Source organism: Schistocerca americana, chromosome 9, assembly GCF_021461395.2.
Source record: "Schistocerca americana isolate TAMUIC-IGC-003095 chromosome 9, iqSchAmer2.1, whole genome shotgun sequence".
In the NCBI taxonomy this organism is placed as follows: Eukaryota; Metazoa; Arthropoda; class Insecta; order Orthoptera; family Acrididae; genus Schistocerca; species Schistocerca americana.
Genome location: NC_060127.1, coordinates 88,751,119 through 88,764,193, shown reverse-complemented (window position 1 = coordinate 88,764,193; position 13,075 = coordinate 88,751,119). Strand labels below are relative to the sequence as shown.

Below are 13,075 nucleotides of genomic sequence, written 5' to 3'. Positions count from 1 at the left end.
AGCACCCATTACGCGACAAAACTCTCTGCGCTGCACAAAATCCCCTTCACTAAGCTACTGCACTATCATTATCTTGTACGGGTGAAACTAAAGGTCATCATGTAAGATGCGGTGAAGCGAAAGACGTGACATACCTAGCGCTATAGCCTGTCGTCTAGCCGATCGTTTCGGACTAGCAAGAACTGCCGTTCTGACTCGGTCTACAGTTTCCGGAGTACAAACTGAACTGGAAAGACCAGGGGGTTTCTTTCTCATCCCACATCTAGTACTTCTAAAAGCTGCAACCCATCGGATTACAGTATTTAGATCAAGCACTGCACCTCGACATCCAAATCTAAAATTTCGACGGAAAAAACGTTGCACTGTGAATATGGAATCATTGTTTCTGAAGTACTGCTCGACAATAGTGCTCGACAACGAACACACGATGCTGTACGCTCCAACACTCCATAGCGACTGAAACCGCATTGTATGGGCAGCCTGCCAACATTCACGCAAGGTCAATACCCCCTTTCGTCGCTGTGTACTAGCGCCGTGTACAAGCCGTTCAAAAAGCATGCGTTTTCCCTGCCCCACTCTGTAGAAATGGGGTAGCAGCGTACCGTGCATCACAATCCCGGCATTATCAAATAGGAGCGTGGGTTGACGATGGAGCCGACAACGGAGCGAGGTTAGCACATTGGAGTCGCATTTGGGAGGACAACGTTTCAAAACCGCATCTGGTCAAACACATCTGCCATATGCTGTGTCGCAGTACTTCCGTCGCACTCGCCAGTTAATAAATTTTTCACGTCTCTTACTCAAGGAAAACAAATCTTTCAACGAAATGATTTTTAAGGTTTAATTATACAAAAATTACAGATACTTTGTGAGAACATTCATCAAAAATACTATTAGAATGGTGTAATCATTCAGAATAACAACAATCCCAACGGTATTTTTAACACAGAAAAGTAACTTGTTGATTTGTAATGTAGCCGTGTTAAGGGGGTTAGGACGTCAAACGGGCCGACTTGGAGCAGGAGAGGCACCACAGGACATTTTAATTTCCACTGTCTATACTTTTACAAATAAATTCATAAAACTTTGTCAGCATAACCAGGAAGGATTCAGAATTCACACTCATAGCAGTGGAAGTTCGAAAACATAACGAAGTAATTTTTTTTACATGTGAAATTTCATCATTTTTTTCACTTACTAATGGCAGCACATGTTGCTATAAGTACACTTCTCATCATAAGTATGATTGATGGTTCGACGAATTTTGCACAGCATACAAATCATTCTTAAAGGTGTATGAAACTCTAGAATTTTCCAAAACTATTAAAAACTGTGGTAAAAATTGAGGTAATTAACTACAAAATTTGTGTTTTTACTAAACATGTAGCTTAAAATACAACAGATCATTGGTTTTGTTCATAAATTAAATAAATTCTACAGTTTCATACACCTGTGAGTATGGTATGTATGCTGTCCAAAATTCATCGAAGAATCTCTCTAACTTATGAAGAAAAGTGTACCTATAGCAACAAATGCAGCCATTAGTAAGTGAAAAACTGATGAACTTTCACACGTAAAAAATATTATTTTGTTATGTTTTCGAACTTCCAATGCAATGAGTGTAATCCTGAATCCTTCCTGGTCATGCTGACAAAGTTTTATGAATTTATGTGTAAGAGTATAGACACTGGAAATTAAAATGTCCTGTGATGCCTCTCCTGCTCCAAGTCGGCCCGTTTGACGTCCTACCCCCCTTAAACAAAGACGCTAACTCCACCCATACGGGAGATCTTCCGAGGTTAAGGAAAAAGTAATCAGAAAGAAAATAAATATAACACACTCGTTGCTATTTTGGGAAAGAGAATGTAAACCTGGAAGACTTTTCATACTCACGGAAATGCGTAACGCCCCGGATTTGGGTCGACTGCGTCCAGTTTCATTCTGTCCGTTTCCTCATTTATAGCAACGATGTCTTCCACCACTGCATTCAGTCTCATACGAAACCACTCTGCGAGCTTTCCCATCTGCCTCACCCAAACCTGCAGCCGCTCTTTAGGCAGTGTTCTACCCTGCAGACAGAAATACAGATCTTACTGTGTCCGTTTAACATTTAATAAAGCAGACATTGAAATTTGTGTCATTAGAGCGCTGCGACTAATATGAGCAAGAGTAAAACAGTTTATCAGATTGTCAAATGTTTTGGTGAAATAGGAAATGTTTCCAGTATATCAAAAATTTTATGAAAAAGTAGATACTTGTGCACATTGAGAAAGATTGAATGCGACCCACTGGTAAATATCGTTATTGGCAATCAAACGTACACACGTAATAAAATGTTGCAATACAAGAAAAAAATTCACAGACACATTTTAAAAACAGCCTAACACATTTTGTTCCACTGATGATATCAACGAAGCCAGATTACATTGTATCGAAGTAAATACAATATTTAAGAAATAGTTTTCTGATATCTTGCAACGATTCAAGTGAATTAGTTCGAAAAGTTTACATCTGATTGGATATTAATTTGAACCACTTAAACAGTGGAGCTGCCTAATACTGTAAAAGTTGCAATAGGAAACAATGTTCGATTGCGCAACATGAACCAAGATTTCCTACAAACAATACCACAAAAGAAACTAATAAAGAATTCGCATGCTACTCCAAAATACACTTAAAACTTTTTTCGTTAGGTACCTAACATGACTCTTTAAAAAAAATAGACAGGGTAGCGTAGGGAAACGTAGCATCAGAAAGATAATTCCGCACCGAAAGAAAGCTGCAGGCTTCATAAATGGACTCTTGGTACCACGTATTGACTTTTAATTGAAGCTGTCTAATCTGAAATTGGCTGTCTTAGGACAAAGCATTCTACTATAGTTTAACATGGTAGACTTAAAAGTAGCTTGCTGGATTCAACAACAGATATTGTAGAGAGGAAACTAAGCCGGACAAAGTATGAAACGGAAAGGTACATGAAGAAATAGGGGAGGAGGAAACCACTGGCATATGTACTAAAGCACCCAGAGATAGTCATTATAAGACTGGTCAGAGTGTCAGACTAAAATTAGGTAATGGAAATTTTGTGCAAGAAGTCACTGATAAAGCTGTATTGTTTCTTTTCTAAGTTAATGGACAGGCGCTAACAGGAAACGATGTATGTGTACTAAAAGTTGTATTACTGACTGAAAGAAACATGTCGCGTTCTGCGCAAGGCTAATGGCCAAAATCTGTATTAAAGAAAGATATTTGTTATTGGCGACGTGCTTGTTTAATCAGTTCAAATTGTGTGCTAAAATGGAAACAACACATATGTTAATTTCAGTTATCCCCTAGGTAAGCATATCTAGAGCTCTTGTGCCTTGCTTTTATGGTGTTATTCAACCATGTTCACTATGGAGGCGTAGTATGGGGAAGTTTTACCACGACAAAAATGAAAAGAAGACTCATACTACAAAGAAAAACCATTTTGATAGTACTGAAAAAGAAGAATGCCACAGAGCTCTTTTTAATGATTTTAAATCTTCACTTTTCCATGTCTATATATAACTCTGACTCGTATAGACTTTCATTGCCCATCAACACAAGTATTTGATCCTTTGCGCAATAACATAAAATGTTTAACTGGTAGTATTGCTAGTTTCAAATTTAGAAGCATTTCTCCTAGGCAATTCCTTCTATTCCATACATGAATCGTGACGTATGATAAGATTCTCAAAAATACTCGAAAAGATCGCTTTCGGTATTACAAGATTTTTGATTGCCTTTATTCACAAAAGCGCCGGCGGCTTAATGTATAGCGTCAATGTTTGATGATTCAAATCTCGCTACTGATAATTCTTTTTTATTTTCATTTCAATTCTGCACCTATTATCATTATTTTTTAATGGGGGTAGCACCTTTCTATTTTCAATTAGTGGTTGCATAAAAATAAATTAAAAATTGGCTCATACCTGTGAAATGCCTTACTCTAAACTGAAAAAAATTAAGTACACCAATCTCACTCTTCCATCCCTGAAATTAATAAATGTATTTTTTGCTCATATATCCACCGATTAAAGGAAAAAGGAGTCAGTGAACATTTGGAGTAGAGATATGAAACATACATGAAAAATGTTTATGCAGGTGACTACTAGATCATATACACTGTCCTCCTTTTTCACTCTCCTTTACGGATGACAAATCTGTTAGATCACTCCTGTGACTCTCAATGTTTCAGGTGTCTGTTTTAGTTTGTTCCGTTAACCACCATTCACATCAACATATGTTGTAAAGTACTGATTTTCAGACGCTCTACATTGATTTCAAATTTCACGTAAAAGTTGACAGAATTTATGGAGCTTGTATTTGCCTGTCCTTGCTGGTAAAGAAAAATTTCAAACTCAGTTTTATTACGATCCAGAAAACCAGACATTGTGTCTGTTTCGCTATCACCGTCGGCTATTGCCACATTACTTTTTTAATTTTTCTATTTTTTATTTGTAGTTGGTTGCTTGAGCACTGTTCTCTATAATAAGCGCCCATTTTAAACCATTTTGGTTAAAAAATCGCCTTTGCAATGTTTTATAACCTCATGACATACCACACATGCAGATTTACATTTTACATTAAGGCACCGATTTTTTTGTTGTCGGCTAGTTACAGTCTTCTTGTTACACTGGTTCTTTTATTTGCTTATTGCAACGTAGTTTAACATTATGGCATCCCAGACATGTTTGTTATTCATTTAGTACCCTATTAACAGCGTTACAGGATGATTACGTGAAATATTCTGAAAATACAGCGCATGATTACTTTTTGTTACATATTCAAACACTCGCGTAGTGTTTACGATAAATAGTGCTAAACACTGATTAGTTCCGTTGAGCGACGCCAGGCAAGTATAAATAGTTATAATTTTCCATTGTAGATTTTATATCAATTGAAGTTTTAGGAATGTTTGTTTGTTATTTGTTTACTGATCCACGATCGAGGTCAAAATGGTTTTCTAATGGTTTTCTGGCTACTCAGCAGAAGGTATAGCGAGCGCTACTGGAAACCAATCTCCGGCTTTTGGGCGGCAGACGACCTGAAAGGCATTGTCGGCACTAAATTTGACTTACTAAAAATGTCTTGATATAAAATTAATTGATGAATTGTACTCGCTATTGTATCTGATGTCTAATGGTGAAGGATACAAATTTATGTTTTGCGCCATACGTATCAGTTGGTAACTGAATGTAAGTAAGAATTTCTCACAGGAAGTATAATGATATTTGGGATACGAAATACGAGAGTACCTAATTTTTAAGGTTTGTAGGTACAGGACAAGTCGTCAAGCAACTTTAATGGAAATTCTCATATCTCTTATGAAGTCTTCACGAGGCCAAATGGAAGTTTGACGACAATAAATGTTACCACCATTGTGTATGCTCAGAAATAAAAATAATATTTCAGGCGTAAATAGCGAAAAGACTTGATTATTATTTAGCGCGACAGCATACAATCATGTAATGAACTTCAAAAGAGGTTTCCTGAATTGCAGAGGCTGTTTTAGCTATCAATAATAGTCAATTAATAGTTAAAGGGTGCCAAATAACTACTTCACAGAATTAGGATTTCCGCGCATGTGAGCTATCCTGAGTGATTTGAATTGACTTTTAACGGCATTTAGACTTTGGTAAAGAACTTATAGTACCGAAAGGCACATGCTATACGTTTGCTGTTGTTGTTCAAGTCCATTACAACAAATATCGATTGTTAATTAGAGTGTTACCTCTGTCTGGAACTAATTCAGAATTTCTATTTCTGTCTTTTTTTATACGAGCTTGATTTTTTGGTCCAAACAAATACGTAATAATATTACAAGATCTGATTCTAACATTTGTAGGATATTAATCTTTCTTCCGTTTAGTTATGCCATCTTTCCCTAAAAAATGCATCCCCTTGAGTTACTTCTTCCTGTGATTCATATTCATCATTTTCTGACACTTCTTGCTCTGTTCCTGAATCATGACCTATTTCATGAACACAGTCCTCAGTCTTCGAGTGAGCGCTATCACTGTGAGCATCTTCATCACTTATCTCATTGAACCATTTCAACCATACATTAGGATCTCTACTAAACTCTGTCCGAGGTTATTTTGCCTTTGACATCTCTTCTACAATCTAAATATAGAGAGAATACTAGATAACACGAAAGGTGACTGCAATCAGTTTCAATACGTCTAAATTTACGCACATAAATGATCGATTGATTCTAGGAAAGCAACAAAGTAGTACAGACTTTGTTTCAGACTGTGGCAGCAGATCTCACACGGTTGACACGTGTCCTCCAGACTACAATAATGTTTCATAAACAATGTATCTTTCGTAACTGAAAGCCAACAATGATTGGAGCTAACACCTGCAGAGGTAACAGAAAGGTACTGAAAATGGCGCGAACTCAAACCAGCCCTGTCAGAAAAAATTGAGCGGAGAAGTCACGTGGATGACGAATGTCATCCGCGCGAGCAACGGAGGGTTAAGGAGAGGGAACTTTATTTTATAGGTTATTGCGGAGGAGGGAGAACCTAACCTCTGCTGTCTATTGGCCCTTGTGCTATGTACCATGACTGGTGGTCACCGTCGAATGAGAAGTTGGCTGCTGTTTACCAAATGCTGGACGTTTGCCGCGCGGCGGCAGTTACTTAATATTAGCAATCGGAATAAATACATGCTTAAATGTAAATTCTTAAACAAATAAACATTGTTATTGCTTAATATTAAAGGTTCAAGCGCCACAGTAATACAAGACTTGCCATAGAGTGGAATATTCCACTTATACTCACAATCCCTTCGAGGGCGAGCGGGACAAAATTGTGCATAGTGTTGTTTATTCCGAATGATATTAACTCAGCGCGGTGCTGAACCAGTGTGGTCATGTACTGATGATAGTTGTCGGACAATATCTTCGCCTCTGAAACAAAGATACTTGGTGTTCAGAATGATCTGCGAGCAGTAGTAGTAAATTTAGACATATATGCACACTAAGCAAATCATTGTGAAGTTAGTACTTCACACTGCTCCATGGCAATTAATACAGTCTTCCACTCGTCGTCCGTATAAGAGCAAGTCGTGACGTGTCGTGGTTCACGCCGTAGTGCGACTAGGGGTCTTCATTCCACAATATTGCTGCTTGTGTTGGTCGTGGACACACAGCATTCATGATAATCCATGCAAATACTATAAATGCGAAAGTATTAGTACAACACATTTGTTGATGTGAAGAATACAACCCTAAATAAAGAACAATAATTACTCTTCGAAAAAACTAGATAGTTTTTCAACTTTTGAGCTTTGTTATGTTTGTGAGTAGCCCATCATTGTTTGATATGGTCTGTACAATACGATTGAATGTAATGAATATAATGCTTATACAGTCGTCCATGTGTTTAACCAGTACGTCCATACTAATATCAGCAGGAAACCCACTGCATTTTAGCCACTGAGCGTCACGCTTCACTTTAGTTTCTAAGAAGCGTGATCAGAAGAGTCAAGGTTAGCGTTCTTCTGTCTGTGGAGTCCTGGGTTAGATTCCCGGCCGCCTTGAACTATTTCAGTTCGCGCTTGGATATGCATACGTTGTCATCATCATAATTTTACTAGCGTCGACGCTCAAGTCCCCCAAAGTGGCGCCAGATAAAAAGACTTGCACCAATCGGTAGAACTTCCTGAACGGGGGGCTTCCGGCCAGTACAGAAAGCTATACACAGTTTTCATTTCATTTTACTAATATGTGAGGGCAGCCGCGGATAATAGCTAGTATGGAATATTTGTGTTCAGGAGGGCTATGCAGAAACTAATCTCAACGTAACTACCACCAGAGAATAGACCGCCCACTCTGCTGTACAGAATCGTACAGCAACATCACTCTACAGCTCCCTCTAGTACCACGGAAAATATTCTCTCATGTCTTAGCAGATGTCCTATCATCCTGTCCCTTCTCCTTATCATTGTTTTCCACATATTCCTTTCCTCTCCGATTCTGCGTAGAACCTCCTCATTCCTTACCTTATCAGTCCACCTAATTTTCAACATTCATCTATAGCACCACATCTCAAATGCTTCGATTCTCTTCTGTTCCGGTTTTCCCACAATCCATGTTTCACTACCATACAATGCTGTACTCCAGACGTACATCCTCAGAAATTTCTTCCTCAAATTAAGGCCGGTATTTTATATTAGTAGACTTCTCTTGGCCACAAATGCCTTTTTTGCCATAGCGAGTCTGCTTTTGATGTCCTCCTTGCTCCGTCCGTCATTGGTTATTTTACTGCCTAGGTAGCAGAACTCCTTTACTTCATTGACTTCGTGACCATCAATCCTGATGTGAAGTTTCTCGCTGTTCTCATTCCTACTACTTCTCATTACCTTCGTCTTTCTCCGATTTACTCTCAAACCATACTGTGTACTCATTAGACTGTTCATTCCGTTCAGCAGATCATTTAATTCTTCTTCACTTTCACTCAGGATAGCAATGTCATCAGCGAATCGTATCATTGATATCCTTTTACCTTGTATTTTAATTCCACTCCTGAACCTTTCTTTTATTTCCATCATTGCTTCCTCGATGTACGGATTGAAGAGTAGGGGCGAAAGGCTACAGCCTTGTCTTACACCCTTCTTCATACGAGCACTTCGTTCTTGATCGTCCACTCTTATTATTCCCTCTTGGTTGTTGTACATATTGTATATGACCCGTCTCTCCCTATAGCTCACCCCTACTTTTTTCAGAATCTCGAACAGCTTGCACCATTTTATATTGTCGAACGCTTTTCCCAGGTCGACAAATCCTATGAAAGTGTCTTGATTTTTCTTTAGCCTTGCTTCCATTATTAGTCGTAACGTCAGAATTGCCTCTCTCGTCCCTTTACTTTTCCTAAAGCCAAACTGATCGTCACCTAGCGCATTCTCAATTTTCTTTTCCATTCTTCTGTATATTATTCTTGTAAGCAGCTTCGGTGCATGAGCTGTTAAGCTGATTGTGCGATAATTCTCGCACTTGTCAGCTCTTGCCGTCTTCGGAATTGTGTGTATGATGCTTTTCCGAAAGTCAGATTGTATATCGCCAGACTCATATATTCTACACACCAACGTGAATAGTCGTTTTGTTGCCACTTGCCCCATTGATTTTAGAAATTCTAATGGAATGTTATCTATCCCTTATTTGACCGTAAGTCCTCCAAAGCTCTTTTAAATTCCGATTCTAATACTGGATCCCCTATCTCTTCTAAATCGACTCCTGTTTCTTCTTCTATCACATCAGACAAATCTTCACCCTCATAGAGGCTTTCAATGTATTCTTTCCACCCATCTGCTCTCTCCTCTGCATTTAACAGTGGAATTCCCGTTGCACTCTTAATGTTACCACCGTTGCTTTTAATGTCACCAAAGGTTCTTTTGACTTTCCTGTATGCTGAGTCTGACCTTCCGACAATCATCTCTTTTTCGATGTCTTCACATTTTGCCTGCAGCCATTTCGTCTTAGCTTCCCTGCACTTCCTATTTATTTCATTCCTCAGCGACTTGTATTTCTGTATTCCTGATTTTCCCGGAACATGTTTGTACTTCCTCCTTTCATCAATCAACTGAAGTATTTCTTCTGTTACCCATGGTTTCTTCGCAGCTACCTTCTTTGTACCTATGTTTTCCTTCCCAACTTCTGTGATGGCCCTTTTTAGAGATGTCCATTCCTCTTCAACTGTACTGCCTACTACGTTATTCCTTATTGCTGTATCTATAGCGTTAGAGAACTTCAAACGTATCTCGTCATTCCTTAGTACTTCCGTATCCCACTTCTTTGCGTATTGATTCTTCCTGACTAATGTCTTGAACTTCAGCCTACTCTTCATCACTACTATATTGTGATCTGAGTCGATATCTGCTCCTGGGTACGCCTTACAATCCAGTATCTGATTTCAGAATCTCTGTCTGTCCATGATGTAATCTAATCTAAATCTTCCCGTATCTCCCGGCCTTTTCCAAGTATACCTCCTCCTCTTGTGATTCTTGAACAGCGTATTCGCTATTACTAGCTGAAACTTGTTACAGAACTCAATTAGTCTTTCTCCTCTTTCATTCCTTGTCCCAAGCCCATATTCTCCTGTAACCTTTTCTTCTACTCCTTCCCCTACAACTGCATTCCAGTCGTCCATGACTATTAGATTTTCGTCCCCCTTTACATACTGCATTACCCTTTCAATATCCTCATACACTTTCTCTATCTGTTCATCTTCAGCTTGCGATGTCGGCATGTATACCTGAACTATCGTTGTCGGTGTTGGTCTGCTGTCGATTCTGATTAGAACAACCCGGTCACTGAACTGTTCACAGTAACACACCCTCTGCCCTACCTTTCTATTCATAACGAATCCTACACCTGTTATACCATTTTCTGCTGCTGTTGATATTACCCGATACTCATCTGACCAGAAATCCTTGTCTTCCTTCCACTTCACTTCACTGACCCCTACTATATCTAGATTGAGCCTTTGCATTTCCCTTTTCAGATTTTCTAGTTTCCCTACCACGTTCAAGCTTCTGACATTCCACGCCCCGACTCGTAGAACGTTATCCTTTCGTTGATTATCCAATCTTTTTCTCATGCTAACCTCCCCCTTGGCAGTCCCCTCCCGGAGATCCGAATGGGGGATTATTCCGGAATCTTTTGCCAATGGAGAGATCGACATGACACTTCTTCAATTACAGGCCACATATCCTGTGGATACACGTTACGTGTCTTTAATGCAGTGGTTTCCATTGCCTTCTGCATCCTCCTGCCGTTGATCATTGCTGATTCTTCCACCTTTAGGGGCAATTTCCCACCCCTAGGACAAGAGAATGCCCGGAACCTCTATCCGCTCCTCCGCCCTCTTTGACAAGGCCGTTGGCAGAATGAGGCTGACTTCTTATGCAGGAAGTCTTCGACCCCCAATGCTGATTATTTATCAAAATTTAGGGAGTGGCGGGGATCGAACCCGAGACCGAAGACGTTTTGATTATGAATCGAAGACGCTACCCCCTTTTTTTTTAATCTCATTTTGTTAGCTTTTGTTCGTTGAATCTGCTCGGGGCGGACGTCGTAAGACATCCGTTTAAGTTCGTTGTTGATCGAGTAACTCAGTTTTTTTATTACAGATGGCAGCTAACCCTCTGACCGAACACGCTGAGCTACCGTGCCGGCTACCCCTAGACCACGGGTCCCTATTACACTATCACCCCTATTTCGTGATAATACAAAACGAGCTGCCCTTCTTTGTACTTTTTTGATGACATCTGCCAGTCCCACCTGATGCGGATCCCACATCGCACAGCAGTACTCCAGGGCGCACAAGCGTAGTGTAAGCAGTCTCTTTGGTAGACCTGTTGCACAGTAAGACGAGTATCCACACAGACAGTGCAAGAAATCACTAAAAAAACTGTAGTAGATAACCAGTTTCGATCTATTTTCAGATCTTCATAAAGGTTATTACAAACATCTTGTGCCGGCTACACACAAGATCCTTCCATTGACTTTCCAGGTACGTAAAACACGTACTGCAGCGACGCCTGTTGTGCCTGTGGTCAGTTCGCCTCATGCATTGGCTAGTGGCAGTTAGTCTTCTGGCCGGCGTGATGTGTGGTGTTACGGGAACTATGTTCTGGGGGATTGTGATGTACATAGCAATTTTAATTTTGACATGCCAACGCATCGTCCATTTCATGCTTTATGTACCTGGAAATTCAACGGAAAGATTTTTTGTTTAGGTGGCATATGACGTTTGCAATAACATTTATGAAGGTCTGAACATGGTAACTTAGTTTTGCCGAAACTGGTTATCTACAATAAAGTTTTGTATAGCGATCTCGGCTAAGAAGTTCTTCTTTTCCTAAGTAATCACTACAGATGCGCCCCTTCGAGCTCAACATGAATAAACTAATGCATTATGGGTTGGGTTGATTTGGGGAGGAGACCAGACTGCGAGGCCATCGGTCTCATCGGATTAGGGAAGGATGGGGAAGGAAGTCGGCCGTGTCCTATAAAGGAACTATTCCGGCATTTACCTCAAGAGATTTAGGGAAATCACAGAAAATCTAAATCAGGATTGTCGGACGCGGGATTCAACCGTCGTCCTCTCAAATGCGAGTCCAGTGTACTAACCACTGCGCCACCTCGCTCGGTAATGCATTACTAACAGTCAGCACAGCGACCACTGTTACGCATTTTCATGAGATGGCAGCAGAAGCCCAGTTCTGTGTAGAGCTTCATGACGGACTTACCCACTTGTAGAGGTTCTGAGGAGAACCTGGCAGGATGCTACGAGGTGCATTGAGTACACAACACCATCACCGCGTCCGCCTCAATAGCTGAGTGGTCAGCGCGGCGGAATGCCACGATAAGGGGCCCGGGTTCGGTTCCCGGCTGATTCGGAGATTTTCTCCTCTCACGGACTGGGTATTGTCTTCATGATCATCATCTCATGCCCATCGAAGCGCAAGTCGCCGAATGGCGTCATCTTAAAAGGCATGCAGCAGGCGACCGGTCGAACCGACGGGAGGCATCTCTACTTCTCGTACCTGGTTATTTGGACAACAGCAGTTCCATTGCTGACGTTTAATTCCAAGGACGATGCGCGCCTACGGTGTCCCCATGTAGTTGTTATTTGACAAAAATACGAAAGGCCGCTTCTGACTTATCCCCACAGAGTGTTCGACTGTTGCCCAGATCAGCATATTCTTCAGATTCTCACCCACGGAAAACACTTTGTTATGGACAGACAGACTGGCACACAACAATGCCAGTCACTATGACTGATGGGCTCTGGCAGAGAGATGTGCCTGTATAGAACGATATACCTGCATACAGTCTGATTCATTGATCGTGACCGGGCCATATATCTCACGAAATAAGCGTCAAACGAAAAAACTATAAAGAACGAAACTTGTCTAGCTTGAAGACGGAAACCAGAGGCCGCTATGGTTGGCCCGCTAGATGCTACTGCCATAGGTCAAACGGACATCAACTGTGTTTTTTAAAATAGGACCCCCCCCATTTTTATTACATATTCGTGTAGTA

General features: G+C 40.4%; 1 protein-coding gene across 1 annotated transcript in view; it reads right to left on the bottom strand.

The window, feature by feature from the left end:
* The window catches only part of LOC124551230, a 57,044-nt gene that overhangs the window by 30,446 nt on the left and 13,523 nt on the right, over positions 1-13,075 (bottom strand). Inside the window, exons 4-5 of the mRNA XM_047126223.1 lie at positions 6,810-6,937; positions 1,894-2,069 (exon numbers count right to left, since the gene is read on the bottom strand). Coding sequence (XP_046982179.1) covers positions 1,894-2,069; positions 6,810-6,937 — 304 coding nt within the window. The remainder of the gene's footprint in view (positions 1-1,893; positions 2,070-6,809; positions 6,938-13,075) is intronic.